A 22,097-nucleotide genomic window follows, 5' to 3' on the forward strand; every position below is an offset into this window, starting at 1 on the left:
CAATAAAAGGCGAAGAGTTACGAAGGTGACTAAAGGTTTTTATTGACTAAATAACAGAGCCCACTCTCGTGGGTGATCCGATCCAAGCAGGAGGAATACCAGCCAGTCGCTCACCTTTATACCTGGCCTGGTGGGTGGAGCCAAGGCGGAGTCGGCAGTGGTCATCCCAGGTATAGCAGTGTGGCAAGAGGCGACCTCGTACCGTGATACAATAGTGGTCAGTGATACAGTTATAACGAACAGTGGTGAACAGTGCTAACTACTAACAGTGATACGATAGTGAACGTGGTTTACCACAGTGTCTTCTACTGTGAAGACAGATACAAGATATTTGTTTAAAATCTCAACCATTTCCTTATTCCCCATTATAATTTCACCTGTCTCAGCCTCTAAGGGACCAACGCTTACTTTTGCTACTCTCTTCCTTTTTACATACTTGTAGAATCTCTTACAATCTGTTTTTATATTTCTTGCTAGTTTACTCTCATACTCTATTTTCTCAATTTTTATCAATTTTTTGGTCAGTCTTTGCTGGTTTCTAAAGTTCTCCCAATCCTCAAACTTTCTACTATTCTTCACAACATTATGAGCCTCTTCTTTTAATGTAATATTATCCTTAACTCTTTAGTTAACCACGGATGGATCACTTTTCCCGTGGAGTACTTATTTATCAATGGAATGTGTATTCGTTGAGAATTTTGAAATATTTCTTTAAATGATTGCTTCTGCTTATCTACAGTCATACCTTTTACCCTAATTTCCCAATCTACATTAGCTAACTCGCCCCTCACACCTATGTAATTGGCTTTATTTAAGTTTATGATTCTCATTTCCAACTGCAGTATTTCACTCTAAAACGCAATGTGAAATTTCATCATATTATGATCACTCTTCCCCAGAGGATCCTTTATTATAAGATTACCAATTAACTCTGTCTCATTACACAATACAAGATCTAAAATAGCCTGTTCCCTGTTTGGTTTCATGACCTATAATTCCAGAATACCTTTGTCAATTTGATTTGCCCAATCTATATGAAGATTAAAGTCCCCCATGATTATTGCATTACCTTTGTTACAAGCTCCTGTTATTTGTTGATTAATACTTTGTCCAACGGTATAGCTACTGTTTGGGGATCTATAAACTACTCCCACCAGTTTATTCTGCCCCCTTTTAATTCTTATCTCCACCCATACTGATTCTACTTCCTGATCTTCCAAACCAAGATCCTTTCTCACTTCTGTCCTTATGTCATCCTTTATTATCAGGGCTAACCCCCCCTCCCCCCCCCCAACTCCTTTCCCATTCTGCCTGTCTTTTATAAACATCAAATACCCTGGAACATTTAGTTCCCAACCTTGGTCACCTTGCAACCAGGGCCAGAATTTTCTGGCTGCTGTGCATGCGGGATTGGAGATGGGTCAGGAGTGAAAGTTGAAATAAATCAGAGCGGGTCGGGAACCCACCGTCAATCCCGCTTCCTCGCGCCTTTCACTCGGGCACGTTTGCCAGCATGGCTGCGATCCAAACGGCAGAGCCGGCCGACATAATTTAGATAATTATTAAGTTGTTGTTAGACCCATAAGCATTCTTTTAACTCTACCTTTGTAACCTCACTGCATGACCATGGGAATCATGCAGCTCAGAAACCATGTCTGTGAACCTGAGGCGTAAGTTCAGTGGCCATTGATGGAGCTCATTACTGCACAGCATGGAAAGCACAATAAATATTCCCACCTGACACCTGGTTATTTTCCTGAGGCAGATGCTGTTGCTGAATGCATTGTCAGCATAGATTTAGGTTTCTAGAGGTTGGAAGTGTTTTCAGCAAATTTGGTAACAACTGTCACCTCATTGCTACAACCTATCACACCATCAACTAATTGCTTCTCTCATCTCGACTTGACCTGCCATCTATTACATCAGCATGTGAGTGCCATTTATACTGTCTCACCTTGGTCCTCAGAATTGGGCCACGATGAGCCCATCACCAGCAGCAGCAGCAACAACAACACCACCAACCTTCTACTCAATGACCTGATACTGCACAGAACAAAGGGCATCAGCGCAGGGTGGCACCATACCAGAGGCGATACCCCCAACATAGGGTAAACAGGCAGAGGATGAGCTTCCTCAACATGATGGAGCAGCAGTGCCAAAGGAGGCTCAGGCTATCGCACCAGGTCATCACAGACATTTGAAGCTTGCTGGAGCAAAACGTGCAGCCCAAAGGACCGGGTCGACACGACTTACCAATGGCTGTTAAAGTCACTAGAGCCCTCAACTTCTTCGCCTCAGGCTCCTCCCAGGGATCTGCAGCAAACATTTGTGGCATCTCACAGTCGGTCAGCGACAGATGCATCACACAGGTCACTGATGCCCTGTTTGACAAGTCAGCCCATTATATCAACTTTGCCACTGATGATGCCAGTGTTACTCATCAGGCACTCAGCTTTGCCGCTCTGGCTGGCTTCCCTTGGGTGCAGGGTATCATCGACCGCACACATGTGGCCATCAGGGCACCCCATCAGCACCCAGGAGTCTTGGTCAACCGCAAGGGCTTTCACTCCCTCAATATGCAGCTCGTCTGCAACCATAGGAAGATCATCTTGCATGTGTGCACTAGCTTTCCTGGCAGCTGCCATGAATTTTTCATCCTGCGCCATTCCACCCTCCCTCAGCCTTTAGCACCTCCAAACAGACTTTCCGGCTGGCTGCTTGGAGACAAGGAGTATCCCAGGAGGCATGTGGGGTTCTGACTGAAGGGGATGCATTGAGGGAGAAGTGTGAGTGCTTTGAGAGGAGCCCCCACATCCATGTCCCCTCCCATCATCATCCCTCTTGTGTGCCAACCGTACTTCCCTGCTAGCAAGGAGCTGGAGAGCACCTTGCTGCACAGCAGTGGGGCCATGAGGACTCAAGTCTACGTTGACATTGTTATGTCTGACATTGGTGATAGGTACTCGATTGCCTTGGCCTGAGCACATGGAGTTTGATTGTGCTGTTATCGTTGTATTGTGTCCGACATTGGATATAGGTATTCGATGGCTTTTGCCTGTGAGAGTGTGTTTGGATCAGCCATTAAAAGCAACATGAACTGAGCTCTGCATACGGTCTCTGGATTATCTTCAGCATCTCACTGCTGAATGTGGACACATTCAAACGCTTTTTCAGCTCCCTGCCACTCTCTGCGCCCTCCACTGCCCTTTGCGGGTATGATAATTCGAAAATTGGACTAGTGGGCTCAGTCAACCTCACTGTATGCTATGGAACAAAAGTGTTGCCAGATTTTGATTTCATGTGGCACGCCAAGGAGCTAACCTGATGGGACTGGATCTTTTCACTGACCTGGGTTTCTTGGGCACCGGCGGGTCTGCGATTCTCCACGTCGCCTCACCGTGGCGCCAAACATGGCCAGCACTCTTCGAGGGTCTGGGCTGCCTGACTGCCTTCACTCACCAGCCCATGGTTGACTCCACCGTTACCCCTGTCATTCAGCCACTGCGCCGCATCCCGCTTGCTCTCCGTGACGGGGTCACAGCTGAACTAAAGCAGCTACTGGAAGCTGGCATCATCGAACCAGTTGATGCCTCCCCATGGGTCTCCAACCTGGTGGTTGCAACGAAAAAGTCAGATGGTCTACGTGTCTGTGTTGATCTTCGAGCAGTGAATAAGGCCGTAATCCCTGACAAATATCCACTGCCCACGTCAGAGGAACTCGCAGCGCAGTTCTATGGTTCCATCCTGTTCTCGAAACTGGACCTTCGACAGGGCTATCTACAGGTTCCCCTCCACCCCAGCAGCAGGGACCTCACTGCTTTTGTGACACATGCTGGCATCTTTCGGTACACCAGGATGCCATTTGGACTTAGCTCTGCACCCAGCTGCTTCCAAAAGGTGATGTCCTCTGTGCTCGCGGGCATTCCTGGGGTGGCCATCTACCTGGATGACATCGGCGTGCATGGGCCCTCGACCTCCACTCACGACGAACGCCTTCACAGAGTTTTCACGGCTCTAGCAAAACACAAGCTCACATTGAATGGCGAAAAGTGTGTCTTTGCCGTTTCAGAGATCGAATTTGTGGGGTTTTGGTTGTCGGCTGAAGGTATATCCCCACACCAGTCAAACGTGGATGCCATTCACAGCATCCCAGAACCCAGCTCTGCAGTACAGGTTGCCTCCTTCCTTGGCATGACTGGGTACTACCTGAAGTTTTTGCCCCAGTACTCAGCCACCACAGCCCCACTGCGCCAGCTCCTGTGAAAGGATGAGCCCTGGGTGTGGTCACAAGCCTGTACGGAAGCTGTTCGCCTCCTCAAATCGCAGCTCACGTCGCCTCCAGTGTTGGCTCACTTTGACGTCGCCAGCCCCACCCTCGTCACCTGCGACGCGTCTGCTGCAGCTGTGGGGGCGGTGTTATCGCAGATACAGAATGGAGTGGAGAAACCAATCGCCTTTGCCTCCCGAGCCCTTAGCCCCACTGAACAGAAGTACTCAGTAGGCGAGCGTGAGGCGTTGGCGTGCGTCTGGGCATGTGAGCGATGGCACCTGTACACGTATGGCCGTGCCTTCACCCTGCGAACCGATCACCAGGCTCTCACTGCCCTGCTGTCAACATCCGGCATGGGCCACAGACCACTGCGTCTACACCGCTGGTCTGACCGCCTCCGCCAATACAATTTCAGTCTCCAGTTCACACCAGGACGTGACAATGTTGTTGCAGATCTGCTCTCCCGCACTGTCTCTGCCCCAGCCCCACTCGTCGGGTCTGAACATGTGGAACAGGATATCGTCCAGATGCTGCACATGCCTCTCCAAACCAGAGTCTCTCTCCAGGAGCTCAAAGAGGCCTCTGAACAGGATCCGGCCCTCTCCCAGCTGTGCACCTTCATCAGAGATGGCTGGCCTCGCAAGGTGCCTGAGGAACTGTCTGCCTACTCCAGAGTTAAAGAGGAGCTCTCCTGCTGGAATGACTCCTGTGTTGCACGTGGGCTCTGCACTGTGGTCCCAAGTGCCCTTCGTGCGCGTGTTTTATCCATGGCGCACGAGGGCCACTTGGGCATAGTGAAGCTCAAACAACGATGCCGAGACCTAGTGTGGTGACCGGGTATCGACAGGGAAATCGAGGCCCTGGTCAAGGACTGTGCAGCCTGCCTTGTAAGTGGCAAGACTGGCCACCAAGCTCCTCCAACCCTGCAACCCCTTGCCTGGCCCCCTCAGCCCTGGGAGCACCTGCAGCTGGACGTCTGCGGGGAGATCCATGGTGCCCCCCACCATCAATGGTTCCTAGTGGTGACCTAGGACCTGCACTCAAAATGGCCAGAGGTCACTGCCGTGGGCTCCATCACCTCTTGGGTCATCATCGATATCCTTGAGTCCCTCTTCTCCCGCTGGGGGCATCCAAAGGCCATCACCACAGACAATGGCCCCCAAATGGTCTCTTCGGAACTCTCCTCTTACCTTGAGAGCAAGGGCATCCGTCACGTACTACCACCCTGAGTCAAATGGGGGGGTGGAGCGTTTTAACCAGACACTGAAAAATGGCCTCAGAGCACACCTATCCCAGGGGTGTGCACTTGACAAGGCCCTCCTCCACACACTGCTGCACTACAGAGCCTCCCAGCATTCCACTACAGGGGTCTCACCCGCATCCCTCATGCTAGGCCGTGAGCTCATGCTGCCCCTTGGCAGGCTCCGCCCCTCGCTAGCTCAGAGCCCTGCTCCACCGGCTCAAGCCACAGTTGCTAGACAGCAGGAGAAGATGAAACTCCGCTTCGACCAGTCGAAGAGGGCCAAGGCGCCCAACATCTCAGTCTCCGATTGGATCAGAGTCCGCAGGCCTCACCGCAACAATAAGATGGCCTCATTCTGGTCCTCCCCTCTCCAAGTCAGCCGCCAACTTGGACCAGCCACTTTCTGCCTCACTGATGGCTCTCGGTGGCATGCCAGCCGCCTTCGGAAGGTGCCAGCACCCACTGATGCGGGATTATACGGACCTAATCCCCAAGCCTTACCCCCAGAGTTGCGGGATGCACATGTGGCTCAGCCAGCCAACCCTCAAGCAGATATTGTACCTCAGCCTGCTCCTCACCAGTCCCCACTTCGGCCTGCTCTTCACCAGTCCGCACCCCAGCCTGTTCGTACACGTTCTCGCCCTGGCCACCTACAGGACTTTGTCACTACATTTCATGTTTGAAATTCTGTGAGGGGGGAGGAAATGTTATGTCTGACATTGGTGATAGGTACTCGATTGCCTTGGCCTGAGCACATGGAGTTTGATAGTGCTGTTATCGTTGTATTGTGTCTGACATTGGATATAGGTATTCGATGGCTTTTGCCTGTGAGAGTGTGTTTGGATCAGCCATTAAAAGCAACATGAACTGAGCTCTTCATACGGCCTCTGGATTATCTTTGCAAACGCAACAGACATCCCTCCTAGAGAGGAGGTCTATGAAGCTCTGCCATCTATTCTACATAGATAGCATATGCTCATGTGAGTGGCGCATTAGCTGCTCCATGCAGGTTGCCATCACCTGCGACACTGTGGTGCTCATGTTGGAGACGGACTCTTCCATTCTCTGCACATTTGCAGACGTCGCGGCTGCAAAACCTGTCAAAGCCCTTTGCACTCCTTTCTGCACCTCCAGGATCGCCCTCTTTCTGGATGGCCCCCGAGGCTCAGCATGTAGCTGAACAGAGCTGGGAGTGTCCTGCACCCTCCGGTGAGGAGTTTCCACTGCTGTCCCTGTCTCCACCATCTCCTCTTGCTCGCTTGTGACACACCAGGTGACAACACTACTCTATCTCACCTGGGAGCCACCGAGGTGTGCGTCTCTGCGCTGGTGCTGGGTGCGCTTATGCCTGCTGACGGTGCAGCCTCAGAGGCTGGAGGCTCCTCTGAGGAGTCGTCTTCCTCTTTCCCCTGGACAGTGGCGGGAGGGGGACTCTTGATGGACCTGTGGAGACTAAAGAGATGATTTAGAAATGTCATATCAAGAATGGGTAACAATACTATTATGTACATGATGAACATTCACTGGCTGATGAAATCAGTCCCCATATGAGTGACTGCTGTATGCCATGTGGCTGTATGAGATGTAATTCTGTCACCAGGTTGCTGAGATGTCCCCATCTCTCCTGCTCCCACCGCCAGCTGCTCTGCAACTCCTGAGACCTCCAGGGTGACCTCCTCTGCTGCAGTTAAGGTGGCCAATGATGGAGGGCCACCTCCGGTTCTCTCCCTCTCCCTCTTATTGTGGGCTCTCTTCTGCAAGGAGGGAAAGAAGAGAAGTTTGAGTGAGAGTGATGGAATACTTGTAAGGAATGGATTGGTTACACCTTTAGAGGGTGATTATGAGAGTGTGGGGTGCCAATGCCAAATGGCCTCTTTGTGTGTTGTCAGTTGGTATGATTGCGTTAGGATGAGGGTGAGTGTGAGGGGTGTCTAGTCAGATGGGGATGTGATAATGTAGATAAAGAGAGAGGGATGGGTGGACGTGCAAGGAATGTTAGTATGAGTAATGATGTGTAGGAGTAGGCTTGGGAAGGCAGAGTGATGGGGATACGATGAGAGCCATAGCAGAATGAAGTTGAGTGTGGATTTTTACTCACCTTTTCTGATCTAATGAGATCATTGAAGCACTTCACCCAGGTCTTCCTCACAATATCCTGGCTGTTCACCTCCTCTGCTATCTCCAGCCAGGCTCGCTTGGTCTCCTGGGGAGCTCTCTTACACCTCTCAGAAAGGAAGAGAACCTCCTTGTGTGCCCTCACTCCCTCCACAAGCATATGGAGGGAGTCATCTGAGAACTTGGGTGCAGCCCCCTGCCTCTGTGCAGTCATTTTTTCAAGGCTTAGCAAGACCCAAATGCTGTAATACAGTGCCTGCACACTCCTAGATGAACTTTCAAATGCAATGTGACCAAGGTTCCTTTAAATATTCCGGCTGGAAATGAGTCATCGATGACGTCATCAGACCCACACCATTTAATCAGGCTGGGTAATGCGCAGGGCTGCCTTAATAGGTGGCATTAAGGGAAAGTCGCTCTAAGGAGTGGCATGAAATGAGGAATGGGGTCCCGACCCGCCATGCCAACCGCCCGCACATGACACACTCAGGTAAACAAAATTCCGGCCCATGTCTCTGTAATGGTCATTAGATCAAAGCCATTTATCTCCATTTGTGCCACTAATTCATCTATCTAGTTACAAATGCTTCGTGCATTCAGATAAAGAGCCTTTAATTTTAACTTTTCACCTTATTCGCTGATGCACTTTTACAGTTAAACTCTCCGGCCTACGGGGCGCCAGTCTCGCCAGGGTGCCGGAAGTACCGCCCCAGAAATTCAGTTTGAGCACCCCAAACGGAAGCGTGGCGCTACTCGAGGCACCCCGCATCCGTCTTGGGGCGCTGCAACTGAAAATTGCAGTGCAACGTGCCGCAGCGCCACACGCTGCAGCGCGATCTGAGATTGCGAGTGCCGGCAAAAGAGCCCGGCACCGAGGAGAAGTGCCGGGCTCTTGGGAGACAGCTGGCACAATGTGGGGGGGGGGGGGCGCTCAGGAGGCCGGGGACGGCTGCGCAAAGAGGTGCTGGCAGGCAGCCAGCAAAAAAAATGGCCGCCCTGCACCTCAGCGCCTCTACCGCCGCAGGTAGGCCCCCCTGAACCGGTCGCAAATTGCGACCGGCGTTACAGCGGGCGGCGCTACCAAATTTGGCGATCGGGGCTGTAGCGGGGCGCTGCGCACACCGATGACGTCATCGGTGACGGCGCAGCGCTACCGGCTAACGCCGCCATTAGCGCCCCGCTAAATTTTGCGGGAGGCGTGGCCAGTGGCACTAAACCCACTAAGTGCCCTCTTTGGGCGCTAACTGGTGGCGCAGCCCACCAAATTTCTAGGCCTCCGTCCCTTCTTATCATACTCTGCTTATCTTTACCCAATTCGCTACACTGCTCCATTGCCTTGACTTTTCTCTTTAAATTTCTAAATTTCCCCTCACCTGAACCCCCCCCCACCTTTTTCATTTAAATCCCTATCCACAGCCCTAGTTATTCAATTTGCCCAGGACACTGGTCCCAGTCCGGTTTAAGTGGATACCATCCTAACAGAATAGCTCCCTCTATCCCCAGTATTGGTGGCAGTGTCCCATGAATTGAAACTCCTTCCTCCCACACCACTCTTTGAGCCATGCATTTAACTCTCTGATCTGCTTGTCCCTATGCCAATTTGCACGTGGCTCAGGTAACAATCCAGAGATTATTACCTTTGAGGTTCTGCTTTTTAATTTGGACCGTAGCTCCTCAAACTCTCTCAGCAGAACCTCATTCCTAGGTCTACATATGTCGTTGGGTCTGTAAACATGAAAATCACATAGGATAGTGGTAAAGAGGGAAAGAAGGTGGAGGGGGAAAATCGACGAAAAGTTAGTACATCAAAAAATTAAATATTGACCAGGGAAAAGCTCATATAATGGACACACTTAATGTAGCCACCTGGGGCACCCCCAGTTAGGTTCGATAGTTAATTCTTAATGGACCACAACAACTGGATCCTCCCCTTCCCACTCCATATTCTTCTCCAGCCACGAGGAGATGTCCTTAACCCTGACCACAGAACTCCCTGTGCCTCCTAACTTAATGTCATCTGCAAACTTGTATCTATAACTCTCTATTCCTTCATCCAGTCATTGTATATAGTGAAAAGCTGAATCTCCAGTACAGATCTCTGAGGAGCATCACTCGTCACATTCCACCAATCAGAGTACTTATCCTTTATCCCTACTTCCAGTCTCCTAATGCCAAACCAATTCCTAACCCATGTCACAAGGTTATCTCCAATTCCATGTGCTCTCATTTTTGCTAATAATCTCTTGCATGGAACCTTACCAAAGTCTGGAAGTCCATTAGAGAGCATCCATAGACACCAAGCTTGTCACCTCCTCAAAAAATTCAGCTAGATTAGTCAGGCATGTCCTACCCTTCACAAATCCATGCTGACTCTCTTGGAACAGCTGACACTTGTCCAAGTGCTCAGTGCCTCTGTCTCTGATGATAAATTCAAGCAACTTTCTCACAATTGATGTTAAACTGCAGTTTAACTGTAGTTACCTGGTTTCTCACTTCTTCCCTTCTGAAATAATGAAGTGACATTTGCAATTTAAGGATCCAAAGGTACAATTCCTGAATCTAGTTAGCTTTGAAAAATTCTAACCAATGCATCTGCAATTTCCTCACCTGTTTCCTTTAATACACTGGGGCAGAAACCATCAGGTCCTAGAGATTTATCTATCAAAAGTTCCATTTTTTTTTACCATATTAAATCCCACAAATTCTTCTCCTTTATTTATTTTAGCTTCCCTTTGACCGGTGGTGTTTTGTACTCCTCCTCCACTTTGAAAACGGATACAAAGTACTCATTTAACAAGTCTGCTATTTCCTTATTATCCATTACACTGTTGCTTGCATCTTCCCATCCCTGATTTTAATCGCTCTATGATTGGTGGCTGTGCCTTCAGCTGCCTAGGCCCTAAGCTCTGGAAATCCCTCCCTGAACCTCTCCGCTTCCCTACCTCTCTTCCCTCCTTTAAGATGCTTCTGTAAAACCTACCTCTTTGACTAAGCTTTTGGTCATCTGCCCTACTATCTCCTTATGTGACTCAGTGTCAAATTTTGTTTGATAATGCTCCTGTGAAGCACCTTGCAACATTTTACGATGTTAAAGGCACTATATAGATACAAGTTGTTGTTGTTGTTGTAAAGATGAACTACAAGATGTGTAAAGCGGGAATAATGGGGATCAAAAACTTTAATGCAGAAGCTTGCTAAAGAGTACAATGAAAGGGAAAACAAAAATATAGAGAGGGAGAAGAGCAGAACAGAATCCCAAAAAAGAAAGCATAGTGAAGGAATGAAAGATGATAGGGAGGAAAAAAAACAAGAGCGTCTTTAAAAAAGCTACCTTACTGCACTGTGGACTGGTAGCTTCTCCCCATGACTCTTTGCCTGGCCTTGAGTATTGTTATGTGAGTCCCATCTTGCCCTGCTTATTTATGACCCAATTTATTTTTAAATATTTTTATCCATGAATAACAGCACATTCACTAACTTTAATTAAAATTTGTTGAATTAATGTTCTTTTAATTAATAGTATTTTTAAAAAACTGATACAAGATGAAGTTAAAATTTATTTTCCTTTTTTTAATACTTTAGTTATCAGTCTTGTTGGATAACAAAACAACCAGGTCTTCCTACCAGTCTCGTTGTAATAAAGAAGAAATCTCAGAAAGATTGACTGGCAGATCAGAAAGACAGGCTTCAAGTCAACCAGTACCAGCTAAACAAATAAACCAAGAAAGTATTTGCTTTACAAAGCAAGCATCAGAGGCTGTTACTTTGGGTAAGAAACAAAAAATAATACAATTTTTTATTAAGAATTAACTATCGAACCTAACTGGGGGTGTCCCAGGTGGCTACATTAAGTGTGTCCATTATATGAGCTTTTCCCTGGTCAATATTTAATTTTTTGATGTACTAACTTTTCGTCGATTTTCCCCCTCCACCTTCTTTCCCTCTTTACCACTATCCTATGTGATTTTCATGTTTACAGACCCTACCTCAACTGTAACCTAATTAAATTGAAGATGAATTTGGACTATAGAATCTTTGCACATCTTCAAAATCTTTTCAAAGATTATGCCACGTCTTTAGCATAATTCTTAAATTGAGTTTATTTGCTTTTTACCGTTGTTCTTTGGTTTTCAAAGGCCATACTGCCTTCCCCCTCCCACAACTTCAGCTTGTTATGAACTCTGAGGCTTGTGTCCAATGTTGAAAATAGTCCTGCACACTTGTTGTGTATGTACCTTTAAGAGAATAACTGGTCTCAGACTACAGTACCGGCAGTGACCACCCCTGTATAAAAGGCGCTAGAGAGCCTCTGTTGTTTAGTTTCGTTAGTGCCTTCCACCAGTAAAGATCTGTTTGTTTTCACTCCTGCTGGTCTGTGTCTCAATCATTCACGGACTTAACTCTGGTGACGAGTAAGAAACGTACTTACCTGCAACTCGGCAGCAGCTCTGATGACGTTGTTGAAGGTCGGAGCCAGAAGAAAAAAAAAGAGTCCATTGAAACTCGAGAAATGGGCGTCGACCGTCAATCATCAGGTTAAAAACTTGCAGGAGCAACTTTCCAGAGCCAGGCTGGGTTCCTCGGTCCGTGGTTTCCCAGCTAATCGGGCTGGTGGCAGGTAGTGCTCTGATCCTTCCTGGGCTGCGGCGGGCTGAAGCTCGATCGGGTGGCATTTCAACGGGGCCGGGCAGCGAGTCGGGAAGCAAAGAGAGAGAGAGAGGGTGGAGCACACAGGGCGAGGCCGGTGTTTCGAAGCCGGGCAGCGCTCGGACCTAAGAAGAGGGAGGGAAGTGTCCCAGAGGGTCCGCTCCACGACGGGAAAATAATAAAAGAAAAAGAATACGCGCAAGAAACCGTGGAAAGCAGCGCTAACAACAGCGGGGAAGAAGGCAAAGCGCAGGAGGCGCCATTTTGTTAAATCGGGGAAGAAGGCAAAGCGCGGGAGGTGCCATTTTAGATTTGCAAGATGCCGAAGACTGGCTGTATCACTGCTTTTGATAATACATTGGAGGACTGGACCACGTATGTGGAAAGAGTCGAGGTATATTTCGAGGCAAACGATATAGCGGAGGGGAAAAAGGCATCGATATTGCTAAACTTAATGGGCGCTAGAACGTACGGCCTATTGTGGGACCTGATTACTCCAGCCAAACCGAAGGCGAAGAGTTTTAACGAAATTGTTGCTGTCCTACAGGAACACTTAAACCCTGCACCGCTGTTGATAGCAGAAAGATTTAAATTCCACAGGAGAACTCAGCACAAAGATGAGAGCAATGCTGAGTATCTTACGGAACTACGCAAGCTATCAAAGCACTGCCAGTTCGGAGCAGGACTGGCAGATACCCTACGGGACAAATTTGTCTGTGGACTCCTGAGTGAAGGAACACAGAAGAAGTTACTCTCAGAAAAAGAGCTGACGCTAGATAAGGTTTTCAGCGTGGCAGTATCGTATGAAGCAGCAGCCAGGGGAGCTGCAGAAATTCAACAAAAACCACAGGAATACGGCACCCACGAAATGACACGGGGATTTGCAAAATGTTATCGCTGCGGCAGAACTAACCATGACCAGAAGGACTGCTGGTCCAAAGACAAAATATGCAGACAATGCGGGAAGATTGGACACATTGCACGAGTTTGTAGGTCTGGGAAGAAGACCAGCGACAACAAAAAGGCTACTAAGGAACCGTACAAGAAAGTACAAAAGATGACGGACAGTAGTTCCGAAGACCAGATGAGCGATAGTGCATCCGGAAACAGGAGACTAAGCTGTCTCAAACTTCACAATGTAATCGCAAAAGAGGATCACCGAACCATTTGGGTCACTCTCACGATAGCAGGGTCCCAAGTTAAAATGGAATTGGATACAGGATCAGCGCTAACCATCATGAATCGACGAGACTACGAGCGGCTATTTTCACACATACCCTTGAGAGAGACATCCATCGTCTTGACGACGTATACGGGGCAAAAAGTATACCCCAGAGGAAAAATAAGGGTGCCTGTCGAATACAATGGCAAGAAAATACGGAAATTGTATCTCTACATACTGTCAAATGGTGGACCACCATTATTGGGACGGGAATGGATCAGGAAGATAAACTTAGATTGGCACTCCATTCATGCAATGACGGTGGACGGTAAAAAAGATGAAGACGTCACTCCTGGATGATTGTCAACAATCTTAGCTAACGCCAAAGAGGTATTTCAACAAGAACTGGGCATGCTTAAAGGCGTAACCTCCTCGATAAAAATAGAAGAGAATGTAGTTCCCAAGTTTTTCAAAGCGAGACCGGTACCATATGCAATTTGCCCAGCCGTCGAGGCAGAGCTGGAGAATCTGGAGAAGGCGGGCGTGTTGTCTAAGGTCGACTGGAGCGAGTGGGCGACACCCATCGTTCCTGTCATGAAGAAAACGTTAACCAATAAGTCCGGAGAGCCAAGGAAGATTCGCATCTGTGGGGATTTCAAGGTGACGGTGAACCCTGTCCTTCACACAGTACAATATCCTCTTCCAAGGATAGAAGACATCTTCGCCTCGCTGTCTGGAGGGAAGCGTTTTACAAAAATTGACCTAGCACAAGCATATTTGCAGATGGAGGTTGAAGAGTCCTCTAGGAAGTATCTCACGATAAACACTCACAAAGGTCTTTACCAGTATCATCGATTGGTATTCGGAGTAGCATCGGCTCCGGCGATATGGCAAAGAGCGATGGAACAAGTCCTGCAAGGGATTCCGGGGACTCAGTGTTACTTGGACGACATCCTTGTAACAGGTGAAGATGACAGTGAACACCTTAACAACCTAGTGCTCACTAGACTACGGGAAGATGGGCTGCGAGCCAACCGCCCCAGGTGCGAATTTTTTAAGAAACAGATATCGTATTGTGGCCACGTGATTGATGAAGAGGGGTTACATAAGACAAAATTGAAGCGGCTGTTAAGGCCCCAGCGCCTGAAAATGTGTCGCAGCTGAGGTCATTCCTCGGGTTGGTGAATTACTATCATAAGTTTTTGCCGAATTTGTCGACAATTCTGCACCCACTGAACGCCCTGCTACGAACGGGGGTAGCATGGAAATGGAGCGACGATTGTAAGCGTGCTTTTCAGAAGAGTAAGGACTTAATCACTTCAAAGGAAGTATTGGCTCACTACAACCCAGCACTGCCAATCAGGCTGGCGTGTGATGCGTCTCCCTACGGCATTGGGGCGGTACTGTCACATAAATTCCTTGATGGTTTGGAGAGGCCGATAGCTTTTGCGTCACGCTCGTTAACTTCTGCCGAGCGTAACTATGCCCAGATTGACAGAGAGGCCCTCAGCCTAGTGTGGGGGGTGAAGAAGTTCAATCACTATCTGCACGGTCAAAAATTTACTCTACTAACCGATCATCAACCTCTTGTCTCCATTTTCAACCCTCAGAAGGGCGTACCGATAATGGCAGCACAACGGCTGCAGAGATGGTCCCTTTTCCTAGGGGCACACCAATATGACATCGAGTACAAAGGAACTAAACAGCATGGAAATGCTGATGGATTGTCACGCCTACCGTTGCCGACGGTGGAAGAAGAAGACCTTGCAGTGGATGCAATGGAGTTATTCCACTCGACCATAGTCGAATGTCTCCCTGTGACAAATGCAAACATAGAAAAGGAAACACGGAATGACCCGACACTATCACGGGTCTATGATTTAACGGTGAAGGGATGGCCAGCACATGGCGAACCACTGCTGCCAGCATTCTCGCCGAGAAGAGAACAGCTGTCAGTGTGCAGAGGAACCTTGATGTGTGGATCCAGAGTAGTAATTCCACCTAAGTTGACGAATAGAGTGCTCAATGAGCTTCATGAGGGTCATCTGGGTGGGGTAAAAATGAAGAGCTTAGCCAGAGCGTTTGTGTGGTGGCCGGGAATCGATAGAGAAATCGAAGAGATGACCAAGAGCTGTGCAGGATGCCAGAAGGTCCAAAACGCCCCACCACAAGCTCCTCTGCATCCATGGGAGTGGCCCTCATCTCCATGGCAAAGGGTGCACATTGATTTTGCTGGTCCCTTCATGGACTCGATGTTTTTAATTGCGGTGGATGCACATTCAAAGTGGCCAGAGGTAATAAAAATGTCCTCAACCACCACGGAAAAAACTATCACAGTTTTACGAACCATATTCACCAGGAATGGGCTGCCTGAACAGATTTGCTCTGACAATGGACCACAGTTTGTGTCTGAAGAGTTCCGGAGGTTCTTAAAGAACAATGGTGTTAAGCATTACACATCTGCCCCATATCATCCAGCCACTAATGGATTGGCCGAGAGGTTTGTCCAAACATTCAAGAAGACTATCAAGGCAATGTGTAATGAAGATATACCCCTACAACACAAGGTGGACAACTTCTTGTTTGCCTACCGGAATGCGACACATGCGGTTACCAACCAAACTCCAGCCATGATGTTCTTCAATCGAAGACTACGATGCCGCTTGGATTTGGTTAAGCCAAACGTCCGAAGAGATGTGGAGAACAGGCAGTTTCAGAATATGAATGAAAGGCCGACCAGGAGTTTTAAGATAGGTCAACCAGTTTTGGCCCGGGACTACCGCACTGAGAAATGGCAACCAGAAACGATTTGTACATGACAGGGACCTCTCATGTATACCGTGGACGTTGGGGAGAGCATTGTAAGACGCCATGCTGACCAGATTCTAGAGTCACTGGAAAACGTCAACTCCACACCACGATCTGATACACCTGGTAATGAAATCGACGTTCCAATTGCAGCTACCGCAGAACCGGTAATATTGGAAGCAGATGAACCAAACAACGACATTGATTCCGACTCAACATTGCCAGAAGAACCTGATACCCCAAAGAGGCGTTATCCAGACAGAATCAGGAAGCCTCCTCAAAGACTGAACTTATAATTGCTTAAACTTAACCAATGTATCTAGCAACAGTAATTGTGATTGTAATTCATTATCATTTAGTTGTTAAATGAATGTTATGTACTGTTTATCTAAAAGGGGAGGAATTGTTGTGTATGTACCTTTAAGAGAATAACTGGTCTCAGACTGCAGTACCGGCAGTGACCACCCCTGTATAAAAGGCGCTAGAGAGCCTCTGTTGTTTAGTTTCGTTATTGCCTTCCACCAGTAAAGATCTGTTTGTTTTCACTCCTGCTGGTCCGTGTCTCAATCATTCACGGACTTAACAGCACTCATTACCCAATTCCTCCAATTCTGGCCTCTTGATCTTCCCTGATTTTAATCACTCCACCCTTGGCAGCTGTGCCTTCATGTGCCTAGGCACTAAGCTCTGGAATTCCTGCCCTAAACCTCTATGCTTCTCCTTTTAAGACACTCCTTTAAAACCTACATCTTTAACCAAGCTTTTGGTCATCTGTTCTAATAGTTGCTTAGATGGCTCGTTGTCCAGTTTTGTTTGATCATGCTCCTCTGAAGCGCCTTGGGACGTTTAACTATGCTAAAGGCACTTTATAAATGCAAGTTGTTGTTACCCCCATCTTTGCTGAAGTTCACTGCCTCGTTGTAGGCACTAAGGAAAATTGACTTAAAATCCTTGTCCTGGTTTTCAAATTCCTCTGTGGCTTTTGCCTACCTTCTTCAAATGAACTTCTCTAGTTCTTTGTCCCTGTGCACACCCCCACACCTCGCAACCCTGTGGAATGTTATAATCCAGTAGTTGTTTTCCTTTTAAATAGTTTTGTATTTTTATGCATGAAAAGGATTATTATGCTAATTTTATTTAATTGCTGACGTTCTGTATGCCTGAACACCATTGGTGTATTTTTAGATTTATGATTAATTATCACCTTAATTTGAGATAGCTGTACCAGGCCAGAGTCTGGTACCCGATTTTCATCCCCCCCACCACCACCACTACCAAAGGGAAGGAATTCCAAAGCTTAGGACCTATGCAACTGAAGGGACGGTCGCCAATGGTGGAGCAATTAAAATTGGCGATGCGCAAGAGGCCAGAATTGGACCACTCCAATCGAATTTTTATAATGTAAATCAATTAGCGTAGTGGGTAATACACATCTGCTATGAATTTTCTAATCTGGGTTAAGGTTAAGTATTAAAAATACTTTAAGATACCCTTAATACTGTTCTATACCCTTAATACTGTTCTAGTAACTTTTGTTTTAAATGTTTATCATCCCCCTGGATTTGATCCTTAGCTGGACAGGACTTCAGTTGGATCAAATATGGCATGAGGAAATATTTCCAATTTTTGTTTTGAGGAAGTATTCTGCCTAGGCTTTGCTGCTGGCCTAATGCCCTTCCAGCAATTTTGTGCAAGTGGTATGAATGTTCTTTCATGAATTTCACACCTAAATGCAAACAGTGGTAAGTGCAAGTGTTTACATGAGACCCAGAGACCATGACGAGCTGGAAACTAATTCAACCCTGACTATATGGTTAGTGAAATTTACCATCTCCGCTTTGTGGGTTCACAGTTACTTTTCAAGCCAATCTCCTGTGAAACACTTCATTTTTAAGTAACGTGCCATGAGGTTGACTTGATAACAGTTTGTTCATAGTAACTTACTATAATTTTTGCCATAAAAAGATGCATGCTGACACTGGGGGTTTAACTGAACATAGTGTATACTGCCCAATGGAACAAGAAACACCTGAGAAACATTCACAGTACATGAAGAAACTGATGAGTAATTTATAAATAAAAGGAATCATTTTACTACAGGTTGACTATCCCTTATCCGAAAACCTTGGGACCAGCTGTGTTTCGGTTTTCGGAAATTTTCGGATTTCAGAAGGTATTATTTCAGACTGGGAAACTCTGAACATTAAATTAATTTGGTAATTAGTATTTGTATTTAATATAAATTTTAAAAGTTCAGGCTACCTCTTGCGACTGTTCCGTGCCTCATTCCCCTTCCTGCTTCTCTGTGCTGCCGCTCACAGTCTGTTTACAGCTCCCCCTGCTCCGTGTTTCATTCCCCTTCCTGCTTCTCTGTGCTGCCGCTCCCAGTCTGTTTACAGCTCCCCCTGCTCCGTATCTGAATTCCTTGACTTAGCGGGGGTCTGGGGCTCGACTGCCGCCGCCAGTTGTGGGAAAGCCGGATATCGGCTGACTCCTACGCTAAGCTGGCCCGCAAATCAGGTCAGAAAAGCATCGGCCGCGTCGGGTCATGTTTGGCGCCACTCGGGTTATGTCGTGCACACGACTTACGCTCCACAAAAAAACTTTCGGTTTTCAGAGGTTTTCGGTTTTCAGAAGTGCAGATAAAGGATAGTCTACCTGTATCAGCAAATAGTTTCTCTTCAATGTTAATGCCTTGAATGGGTAGTAATTACTTCACATAAACCAGGGAAAGGCAGCTAGAAAACAATTAACCACATTGTTTATCTCCTCCTCTTTGTAAGTTAAACCTGAAGATGAGAATGAAGTTTTCTCAGAAGAACATCAAATCGAACAGCCTCATCCCCCACGGGAACCATCTTCTGACAGGAATATTCGTAGAAAATTACGTGTACGCATTGGTGGCAAGGAGAAGAATGGCTCGATCAGTGGTAATACTATTCATTCTTCTAGGTTTGTTGTAGCTTTTCTATTTTATATATAGAAATGCAAAATTAAATATTCCAGTGCATTTTGTACAAATGATGTACATTGACGCATATGTTAGGCTAACAATTGGAAGCACACACAAGATTTTGTAGCTAGCTATCTGATTACAATTTTCAAGATTTCAAAAGCTCTTTTGTACACCAAAAAATGTATTCTAAAAATCTGTTCACACATTAATGGTGCCCGTGCTTTGTTTCTGAATGAGGAAGAATTCTGCTATGACTTTTTGAGTTTATATATTTTGGAGTACTGTTCTGTGTTATCATTCAAATCATAAGCAGTTTTTGTTCAAGTTCTGTGAATATGATGGAAACAATTTCATGTTTTAAGCTTCAAGAAAGTAATTGTTCTTAATTCTTTATCCTCCACAAATATTGCTAAAGTAGGCATTTGATCTGAGTAAGTGCAAGGAACACGAGTCTTTAAAGAGATTTTCTCTTGCATCATATCAGAGTATTTCATGGGGTCATAATCCTTGGCTGTTTTTATCCCATTGTAGCATTGATGACATTCAGTTAGAAAGTATTCTGAAATTATTTTATTAAAGGTCACATTCAATACCGCAACAATAAAAATGGGTTTAAAGTATGTACCAACTGTGAGACAAGATGGCATGGTTGGTTAACACAGTGTCCTTACTCCTCGACTTGAATATGAATTCAGCCCAGCCTGAAAAGTGTTTTCTCTCTCTTGCAGCTGTAAGTGTCATAAATGAATTGCCTTTGGGCAATTTCAGTTTAGCTTCTAGATTCCACAACACAAAACTGTTCGCATTTCAGCAATCGCACTTACAAACCTTAAGAAGGATGCTTTGCTGAGATTTATTTTTATGGTACATTGTTCGTGCTGTATAGAGGAACCTTTATCTTGCCTGTCACCTGTACGCTGCCTGGTCTTGGAGTGTTGGATTTATGACACTGATACGAAAATGTGGTTAACTATTTAACTGCTCAGCACAAACATCCCTTACTGAGCATAAAAAATAACCAAAAAAGCAAACGTGCATCAGCTATGATTAGTCCTCTTCTGACTTATTTTTTGATCACAGTTGCATAGCAAGAATTCTGCCAGTAGCTCTATGGGATATCTGCACCTTGAAAAGCTGGTACATACCAAGATAGCCAGTTGGTATGCCCCTTCATGGCCAAAAAAGTGTGATGAGTTGGCCACAAATCTCACTTTTCCTTTGACTACTTCCAAGAGATTTCAGATTTGGAGCTGAGGTTAACAGGAGATTTAAAAGGTTTTTTACAATCACGTTTCCTACATTGCAGCGGTGACTGCACGTCAGGAGTACTTTGGCTGTGGAGCACTTTGGGATGTCCAGGGATCGTGAGAGATGCTATAGGAACGCAAGTCTTTCTTTCTTATCTTCCCTGGTTCAGGAATTGTCCCCTTGGATTGGAAATTTACCAATGCCACTCCGTTATTTAAGAAGGGTAAGAGAGATAATTCAGGAAATGATAGACTCATGAGTCTAACGTCTGTTGTGGAGAAGTTACTGGAATCTATTAGAGACAGAGTGACTAAGCGCGTGGACAAATATGAGCTAATCAGAGGGAGCCAGCATCGATTTGTAAAGGTTAAGTTATGTCTATCGAACCAATTGGAGTTTTTTGTGGTGGTCACTAATGTGGTTGATAAGGGAGTGCCTATGGATGTTATTTATATGGACTTCCAGAAGACATTCGACAAGGTTTCACATAAGAGACTGTTAACAAAATGAGAGTCCATGGAATTGGAGGCAACCTATTGCCTTAGATAGGGAATTGGTTGGGAGGTAGGAGACAGAGTAGGGATAATGTGCATGTACTCTAATTGGCAGGATGTGACTAGTGGTGACCCCAGGGATCTGTACTGGGGCCACAGCTTTTCTCTATTTATAAATGACTTGGATGAAGGAATAGAGAGCCGTATAACCAAGTTTGCTGATGACACTAAGTTGGATGGCACAGTAAATGGTGTAGATGGGAGCAGAAAGTTGCAAAGGGACATTGATAGATTAAGTGAGTGGACGAAACAGTGGTAGATGGAGTTCAGTGTGGGGAATTGTGAGGTCATCCACTTTGGACCTAAGAAAGATAGATCAGGGTATTTTTTAAATGGCGAAAAGCTAGGAACTGTGGAGGAGCCGAGATTTATGGGTCCTTGTACAAAAATCACTAAAAACTAGTGGACTGGTACAAATTTAATTAAAAAGGCTATTGGAATGTTGGCCTTTATCTCGGGGGCTGGAATACACAGAGGTGGGAGTTATATAAAGCTCTGGTTAGACCCCCATCTGGAGTAACTGCATTCAGTTCTGGGCACCGCACCTCAGGAAGGATATATTGGCCTTGGAGGGGGTGCAGCGCAGATTCACCAGAATGATACAGGGCCATAGAGGGTTAAATTACGAGGACAGGTTGCACAGATGAGGCTTGTATTCCCTCAAGTATAGATGATTAAGGGTTGAACTAATCGAGGTGTTTCAGATGATTAAAGGAGTTTATAGGGTAAATAGAGAGAAACTGTTTCCTCTGGTGGGGAGTCCAGAACAAGGGGGGGCATAACCTTAAAATTAGAGGTAGGCCGCTCAGGGGTGATGTCAGTTAAGATACGGATCAGCCATGATTTAATTAAAAAGTGGAACAGGCTCGAATGACTGAATGGCCTCCTGTTCCTATGTTCTGCTCAGGGAGCAGGACAGAGACAGGGATGGATCACATAGGGCCCTGGTGAGACCAACTATTGTGTATAGTTTTGGTGGTCTTACCTAAGGAAGGATATACTTGCCATAGAGGGAGTGCAACAAAGGTTCACCAGACTGATTCCTGGGATGGGGGGATTGTCCTATGAGGAGAGATTGAGTAGACTAGGCCTAT

At 46.5% G+C, this 22,097-nt stretch overlaps 1 protein-coding gene across 1 annotated transcript in view; it reads left to right on the forward strand.

Moving 5' to 3' along the window:
* The window catches only part of cfap20dc (CFAP20 domain containing), a 721,404-nt gene that overhangs the window by 373,276 nt on the left and 326,031 nt on the right, over positions 1 to 22,097 (forward strand). The window contains exons 9-10 of the mRNA XM_086001537.1: positions 11,211 to 11,397; positions 19,029 to 19,175. Coding sequence (XP_085857663.1) covers positions 11,211 to 11,397; positions 19,029 to 19,175 — 334 coding nt within the window. The remainder of the gene's footprint in view (positions 1 to 11,210; positions 11,398 to 19,028; positions 19,176 to 22,097) is intronic.

Source organism: Somniosus microcephalus, chromosome 11 (assembly GCF_052327205.1).
Source record: "Somniosus microcephalus isolate GS21.2 chromosome 11, FLI_Smic_1.0, whole genome shotgun sequence".
Lineage (NCBI taxonomy): Eukaryota > Metazoa > Chordata > Chondrichthyes > Squaliformes > Somniosidae > Somniosus > Somniosus microcephalus.